At 46.5% G+C, this 7,990-nt stretch overlaps 2 protein-coding genes across 2 annotated transcripts; both read right to left on the reverse strand.

Moving 5' to 3' along the window:
- Positions 1-1,297: 1,297 nt before the first annotated feature.
- On the reverse strand, positions 1,298-1,944 carry PAM16 (presequence translocase-associated motor 16 homolog (S. cerevisiae)). The gene is made up of 2 exons (XM_015417324.1): positions 1,867-1,944; positions 1,298-1,603 (listed from the first exon to the last, which is right to left on the reverse strand). Exons 1-2 carry the CDS (start codon positions 1,942-1,944, stop codon positions 1,298-1,300), a joined length of 384 nt encoding a protein of 127 aa, XP_015272810.1.
- Positions 1,945-1,948: 4 nt separating this feature from the next.
- On the reverse strand, positions 1,949-6,593 carry LOC107115583 (gastrula zinc finger protein XlCGF26.1-like). Its single transcript, XM_015417325.1, has 3 exons — positions 6,061-6,593; positions 4,868-5,952; positions 1,949-2,079 (listed from the first exon to the last, which is right to left on the reverse strand). Exons 1-3 carry the CDS (start codon positions 6,591-6,593, stop codon positions 1,949-1,951), a joined length of 1,749 nt encoding a protein of 582 aa, XP_015272811.1.
- Between the last annotated feature and the right edge of the window lie 1,397 nt (positions 6,594-7,990).

Genomic DNA, 7,990 nt, shown 5'->3' on the forward strand with positions numbered 1-7,990 from the left:
GGGGGGAGGTATCTGTGAACTTCCTGCATTGTGTAGGAGGTTGGACTAGATGACCCTGGAGATCCCTTCAACTCTATGATTTTATGATTCGGTGATATTTTTGTTGCTATTCTTTTTTCCTGCTTTGCTGTTGGTAAGAGAACCAAATTATTATGCAGTCTTTAAATGCAGAAGGGGGGGTGTTAAGCTGCTGGACAAGAAAGGCAGTTCTGAACGATGCCTGGATGGCCCTCTATAAGAAGTGAACGGGATGGTGGACAGTCACAATTTTGGCCAGAGTTTTCTCAGCTATGGTGGCCAACAGCCTGGAGGAAGAAGAAATCCCATCCCTGGAAAGAGGCAGGTGAAGGTTTTGATGGCAAGGGAAGAAAGTAACATCATCTGGTAAACAACATCCCATCAAGCCTCTATTAAAAAGAGAGGTCATTTTTCTTCAGGGATGTTGGCAACCCTCGCCTCAGTTTAACCTACCTCACAGGCTTGTTGTGAAGATCATTTAATTGGAGGAAGGGCTTGGGTAGGATAAACTCAGAACGGTTATTGGTTGTTTGGGTTTTGTTTTATTAGCTCGATGCATTTTTACCAAAGTCCGAAAGCAAAGGTTAAATTTCAAATACCTGCAAACATGGGTGCGGAGTGAACCCCCCAAAAGGGACGTAGTGATACCTGATCCCTTCCTCCAAACCAACCTTTTCCATGCCACCTCGGTAGATTACCCCTCCATCCCCCCTTTCTCCTCACCTGGGACTGAGTAAAAGTGGGAACAGGGCGGAATGAGCATTAAACAAATAATATTACTGCTAAAAATAGTGGGATCCATTAAAGGCACTCCAGAACAATACTTTGGAAATCAAAATGGGGAAATATTGTGCATTTATTAACCCTTTCCAAGCCAAAATGCCGCTGGAACCCACAGAAGGGGACAGAAAGATTAAACAAATAATAGTACACTAAATACAGTGGGATCAGTCCTGCCCTCCCCCTCATGATCTGCCTAAGTTCACAGAATCAGCATTGCTGTCAGATGGCCATCCAGCTTCTGTTTAAAAACCTCCAAAGAAGGAGAGCCCATCACCCCCGGAGGAAGCCTGTTCCACTGAGGAACAGCTCTGTCAGGAAGTTCTTCCTAATGTTTAGCCGAAAATTCTTTTCATTTAATTTCAACCTGTTGGTTCTGGTTCAGCCATCTGGGGCAACAGAGAACAACTTCATACCATCCTCTATATTTTTTTTCTTTTTTTTTACAGAAGGGCAGATTTATTGGTTAGCTATAACTTAAACGGTGTTCGGGGGGGTGCTACGTGTCCGGTTTGCGCTCTGCCTCTTGTTCTTGCGGGGGGGACTGGATCTGCAGTTCATCGTCCAGCCGCTCCTTGGCTCGCACAACCTTGGACTGCAGGTAGAAGGAGCCCCCCATGGATTTGTGGTTCACTTTAAATAAATGCTCGTAGTTCTTCTGGATTTCCTCTGGGTTCAGTTTGGAGACGTTGAGTATCCGCTGGGCCTCCTGGAGGCTGATCCCGGAGATGCTGAAGGCTGCCGCAGAACGAGACCCCGCAGAGCTCTCTCGGGCACCCGCGACCGCTTGCCTGGCTGCAAACTCCTGCCGCCAGGGCCGGCTCACCTACTAGGCGAACTAGGCATTCGCCTAGAGCACCGGGCCCTGGATGGGGCGCCAAGCTGTGCCTCCCCCCTCCTCCCCCCCTTTGGTGGTGGCGGCGGCGGGGGGGAAGAGCCGGTGGTGGCAGCAGCAAATGGGTGGCTGGCTCCAGAGGTCTCCAGGTGTTCAGGCCCCACCGGGAGGTTGGCATCTGCGCCACAAGGCAGCCTCGCCTAGGGTGCAGAAACACCTCGAGCCGGCCCTGCCTGCCGCAGAGCCCGGGCAAACGCCTGGCCCACCACCTGCATACCCACCAGGACAATCTGGGCCAGGTACTTGGCCATGCTGCTACTGGTGCTCCTGCTGCAGCCGCCGCTGGGGCGGGCGGGCAAAGTCAGGGTCCCGGGGAGGCACATGCGCGCAGCGCCCAGGCGAGGAGGGCACCATGGAGGTGGAGCGGCAGGAAGCCATACCATCCTCTATATGACAGCCCTTCGAGTACTTAAAGATGGTTATCATATCACCTCTGTCATCTCCTCTCCAGGTTAAACATACTGAGTTCTTTCAAAGACTGCTATCAAAACTGTTAAATAAAGGAAATACTGTAAGGCTGTTAAAGATATAAGCGGGCTGTTAAAGATATAAGCGTGGTTGTATTTTGAGCAAAAAATATTGTTAATTGGGTTTGCCTGTGTCCTTTCTGAAGTTTATATTTCTGGTACTTGGCATTACATTTTATGGCACACATGGCCCAGCCTGATTGTAATAATTCCAGAAGCACACCATGTCAGAAGGATTGAAAGTTTTATTGAAACAAAAGCAGAGCCTTTCCTGGCCTCTGCTTGAACAAAAACTAACAACCAATAGAGGAAGTGAAACCAAACTACAGCACAGGCTTTTTGGCCCTATGGGACCAGGAGAAAATAACTATACAGTTCAATAAGAGAACGTCACCAAATTCACAACTTGCCACGACATAACACTGACAAAATGACATTTATATCTGATCCAGGCCTCATAACAAACGAGTAGTTACATCATATCTCTTTATGTGGGTTCTTACATGCTGTTGAGGAGCACCACAGCCAGCTTGGTGTAGTGGTTAAGTGTGCGGACTCTAATCTGGGAGAACGGGGTTTGATTCCCCACTCCTCCACTTGCACCTGCTGGATGACCTTGGGCAAGCCATAGTTCTGATAAGAGCTGTTCTTGAAAAAAGAGCCATTTCTTTCAGAGCTCTCTCAGCCACACCTACCTCACAGGGTGTCTGTTGTGGGGAGGGGAAGGGAAAGGAGTTTGTAAGTCGCTCTGAGACACCTTCAGGTAGTGAAGGGCGGGGTATAAATCCAAACTCTTCTTCTCTTCTTCACTTTGACTGTATCTGTTTGCACACACAGTGCATTCAAAACGTTTTTCCTTTGTACAGGTTCTTAGATGTATTTTAAGAGTGCTACTGTTACTGAATCTCTTCCTACACTCTGAGCATTTACAGGGCTTCTCGCCTGGGTGGGTTCCAGGGGTTCCATTTGGTATATACAAAGCCAAAAGAATACCTGAAAAATACCTTATCAGTATTTTTCAGGTATTTATACAGCAGAATACTATTAAACAACCTGATTTGGCAAGCAAAAATATTTCGGGCCCAACTGATCTGAACAGGAAAAACAATGATTTTATTGTTTGCACACTTCTAGTGAGTTTTTTGTTGGTGTTGAAGACTGCCACTCTGACTGAAGCTATCTGCACACACGTCACTGTGAATTCTTAGAAAGAGAAAGAACTCCGCTGCTTGGGTGCCTAGTAGGTATTCACTTTCCCCCTTTGTATTGTGGCCCTAGCTAGGGTTAAATGTCCTTGTAAACCACTCCGAGCCTCCGGGAAGGAGCGGTATATAAACTGAATGTGTATTGTATATTGTATTGTATTGTATTGTATTGTATTGTATTGTATTGTATTAGATATTTTCGAAGAGTGCTACTGTAACTGCATCTCTTCCCACACTTTTTGCATTCAAAAGCCTTCTCCCTTGTGTAGGCTCTTAGAAACTGTTGAAGACTGCTACTGAGACTGAATCTCTTCCCACAGTTTGAGCATTCCAAAAGCTACTTCCCCATATGGCTTCTTAGATGCTGTTGAAGTGCGCCACTGTGACTGAATCTCTTCCCACACTCTGAGCATCCAAAAGACTTCTCTCCGTGTGGGTACGTTGATGCTTTTAAAGAGTGCCAGTCCAACTGAATCTCTTCTCACACTGAGAACATTTAAAGGGCTTCTCCCCCGTTTGGGTTCTTTGATGCTTTGTCACAAACACACCACCAAACTTGTTCAAGTCATCTGAGTTTCCGCTTCATCCCCCTGAGTTCTTCTGTATACCACGGGGACATTTGATGACAGGAACAGAGAGGACATCAGGGGTTAACCTCATCAATGGCTTCAGAGAGATGGACACTCCAGTCCTCTACCAGCTCATCTAATGAGGCACCAAAAGGCATCAGGTCCCGCTGAGCATTCTGGAAACCAACTGGCTCCATCAGTCTCTGTGGGCTAGCATAAATACGCTTGCTGCCTAGATAAAGGGGGGGAACCCAGTCGGGCCTTCAGGACCAGGTGGTCTGACCATGGCACCTCCTACTGTGACGTCAGATCCACCTTCGTCCCCATGCTAAAGATCAAATCCAGGGTGTGGCCAGCCTGATGTGTGGGGCCTGATACAATTTGGGAAAGCCCCAGTGCTGCCATGGAAGACACTAGATCCGAACTCTGATTCGTGGCACCAATTCCATCCGCAAGGATGTTGAAGTCTCCAAGATAATCTTGGGAACTCCAAGGCCCACTGAGCCACCAATGTGACTGAATATCTTTCCATACTCTGAGTACTCACAACGTTTCTTCCTTGCATAGCTTCTTAGATGCTGTTGAAGAATGCCACTGTGACTGAATCTCTTCTTACACTCTGAGTATTCAAAACGGCTTCTCCCCTGCATGGGCTCTTTGATGCTGTTGAAGAGTGCCACTCTGACTTAATCACTTCCCATATTCTGAGTATTCAAAAGGCTTCTAATGTGTGGATTTGTTGATGCTGTTGTAGAGCAACACTGACTGAATCTCTTCCTACACTCTCAGCATTCAAAGGACTTATCTCTGTGTGGGTTCGCTGATGCTTCAGAAGAGTGCTACTCCAACTGAATCTCTTCCCACACTCAGAACATTCAAAGGGCTTCTCCCCTGTGTGGATTCGTTGATGCTGTTGAAGAGTGCCCTTCCGACGGAATCTCTTCCCACACTCTGAGCATTCAAAGGGCTTCTCCCTTGTGTCGGTTTGTTGATACTGGACAAGAGTCCGATTCTGACTGAATCTCTTCCCACACTCTGAGCAATCAAAGGAGTTCTCCCCTGTGTGGGTTCGTTGATACTGTTGAAAAGTCCCACTGTGACTTAATCTCTTCCCACACTCTGAGCATTGAAAGGGCTTCTCCCCTGTGTGAGTTCGTTGATGATGTTGAAGAGTGCCACGCCAACTGAATCTCTCCCCACACTCTGAGCATTCAAAAGGCTTCTCCCCTGTGTGGGTTCTTTGATGCTGTTGAAGACTGGCCTTCCGACTGAATCTCATTCCACACTCTGAGCATTCAAATGGCTTCTCCCTTGTATGGGTTCTTAGATGCTGTTGCAAATGGCTACTCTGAATGAATGACCTACCACACACCGAGCATTCAAAAGGCTTCTCCCCTGTGTGGATTCTTCGATGCTCTTTAAAATAGCCATTCTCACGGAATCTCTTCCCACAGTCTGAGCATTCAAAAGGTTTCTCCCCTGTGTGGGTTCTTTGATGTCTTCGAAGAATGTTACTGGAACCAAATATCTTCCCACACTCTGAGCATTCAAAGGGTTTCTCCCCTGTATGGATTTGTCGATGTCTTTGACGAGTGCCACTGTGACTGAATCTCTTCTCAGACTCTAAGTATTCCATAGTCTTTTCCCCTGTGTGAGTTCGTCGATGATGTCGAAGAGCACGACTCCAGGTGAATCTCTTCCCACACTCTGAGCATTCAAATGGTTTCTCCCCTGTGTGGATTCTTTGATGCTCTTGAAGATGGGCACTCCGACGGAATCTCTTCCCACACTCTAAGCATTTAAAGGGCCTATCCCCTGTGTGGGTTCTTAGATGAGTTTGAAGACCACTACTCCGACCGAATCTCTTCCCACACTCTGAGCATTCAAAGGGCTTCTCCCCTGTGTGGATTTGTCGATGTGTTTGAAGAGTGCCACTGTGACTGAATCTCCTCCCACAGTCTGAACATTCAAAAGGCTTTTCCCCTGTGTGTATTCGTTGATGCTCTTTAAGATGGCCACTCCAACGGAATCTCTTCCCACACTCTGAACACTCAAAAGGCTTCTCCCCTGTGTGGGTTCGTTGATGCTGTTTAAGACCGCTACTCCAACTGAATCTCTTTCCACACTCTGAGCATTCAAAAGGCTTCTGCCCTGTGTGGGTTTGTTGTTGCAGTTGAAAATGGGCACTCCGAATGAATCTCTTCCCACTCTCTGAGCATTCAAACTGCTTCTCCCCTCTGTGTATCCCTTGGTGGACAATGAGATGTGATCTGTTTCTGAAGTACTTTCCACACTGAAAATATTTATGTGCCTTTATTGTACTGGGCTTTGGCAAGCGTACATTGCACTTTCTTCCATCAGAGAACGCCATTCCAGTTTCTGAGCAGGTAAATCGCTTCTCTCCTGAATGAATCCTTTGGTGCTGAACAAGGTCTGATTTCTCTGAAAAGCTCTTGACACAGTCTGAGCACCTATAAGGTTTTTCCCCTGTATGTGTTCCTTCAGGTTTACGGAGCTCTGCTCTGTGAATCATAGTCTTTCCATTCTCCAGGCATTGATGGGTCTTCTTTCCACCGTGCATTTGTAAATGGACGTTGTATTGGGTTTCATCTGAGATGTTCCTTCCGCACTCCAAGCCCTTGTTTGTTTCTTCTACCATGTTAATGACTTCGTGGAAATCCCCCCCCCGGCCAGGAATGGTTTTTCCCCTCTTCTTGACCAAGTGGCTGCCCATCTGCCTCTTAGGTCTTCCTTGATTCCTGAAGTTTCCCCTCATGTCTCCATTCTGGATTTCATCTGGAGATAGATCATGCAGTTCTTCATCCTCCTCATTCCATTGATCATCCCCTGCTGGAATAAAGAGAGAGATACTCTTAGAAGCCAGGCAAGCAGGTCTAATCTGCACCTGAAGTTCCATCCACACTCCAAATCTTTCAGTGGCTTTTTCCTGCTGTACATTGTAGTATACAATAATATGCACTTTCAAAGTACATTAAAACTGCATCAGAGATGCTTGTTTGGGAGTATGTATAGACTCCCCACTTGTGTGACTTCTTAGACATGAAGGGTGAAGAAATGCATCTCAGGATGGAGGGGTGAATGGAGCAAGACCTTCATTTCGAGTTTTAAAGTGTTTTTTCCCCTCTGTGGGCAGAAAGCAGGCAAAAGACAATGGTATAGTCATCTACTCCCACCCCCAAGCAGGGAACACAGCTCTGGAGGAATAATGACTAAAAAAGATTCAGGTAGAAACTCCAGGAGACTTCAGGGAAAGCTTCTTTGACTCAGCCTGACCTAATCAGTGGGAGGAGGGAAAGAGAAAGAGAGACGATAAGACTCCTGGGAGAAAAGAGGAGTGGCTCTTTTGTGCTCATTCCATTGAGAGAGAGAGAGAGAGAGAGCTCTTGACTAAGGTCTGGAGGAGGCAGCCATTGCCCAGGTGCTTGTTTACACTTGGGCAAGAAGCCTGAAGTTAATGGAACGCCTGTGAAAATCCATAACTTTCTATGCTAAGGAGCCTGCCTTATATTTAACACGGCATTTAGAGAGGGAGATACTTTTTATCCATTTCTTTTGAATCTCTTGCTCAATGTGTGCTGTGCTAAGAGTATGGGCTTTTTCAGACATCCTATGTATTCCGCTTCAGGGACCAGTAACTAACGGAATATTTCTGTCATTTCAGAAAGATCCATTTTAGTAACCGCAGGTTTTTTTGCATACTAGGCGAGGATACCTTCTGCCCACCCACCCCCGTGTGCCCACCAATTTTCAAACATAAATGCATTTTAGCCCAGGAGGATACAAAGAATAAATGGAAACAAGTCTGAAGAAGTGAGCAGTGACTCATAAAAGCACGTCCCTACCACAATTGTGTTAGTCCTTAAAGGTGCTACTGGAGTCTTACTTTTTCTACTGCTATTACAAACCACAACATTAAAAAACCAGTGGGAGGACATTTTAACCTTCTAGGATAATCAGTTGCTGACCTAAGAGTAGCAGTTCTCTTACAAAGGAATTTCAAAGGGAGATTAGAGACTGCTGAATTGCAACAGAATT

Source organism: Gekko japonicus, unplaced genomic scaffold, assembly GCF_001447785.1.
Source record: "Gekko japonicus isolate JY-2015 unplaced genomic scaffold, Gekko_japonicus_V1.1 scaffold2083, whole genome shotgun sequence".
NCBI classification, from domain to species: Eukaryota; Metazoa; Chordata; class Lepidosauria; order Squamata; family Gekkonidae; genus Gekko; species Gekko japonicus.

Bases quoted from the DNA above. Each gene is read 5' to 3' on its own strand.
- PAM16 (XM_015417324.1), bottom strand. From the start codon at position 1,944: ATGGCCAAGTACCTGGCCCAGATTGTCCTGGTGGGTATGCAGGTGGTG. The intron at 1,604-1,866 runs GCAGGGCCGGCT...CCCTGGCGGCAG, and splicing joins TTGCCCGGGCTCTGCGGCAG to GAGTTTGCAGCCAGGCAAGC.
- LOC107115583 (XM_015417325.1), bottom strand. From the start codon at position 6,593: ATGGTAGAAGAAACAAACAAGGGCTTGGAGTGCGGAAGGAACATCTCA. The intron at 5,953-6,060 runs GTGTGGAAAGAG...ATTCCGTTGGAG, and splicing joins AAGCCTTTTGAATGCTCAGA to TGGCCATCTTAAAGAGCATC. The intron at 2,080-4,867 runs GTCGGAAGGGCA...GCTGTCATATAG, and splicing joins AGAGTGTGGGAAGAGATTCC to AGGATGGTATGGCTTCCTGC.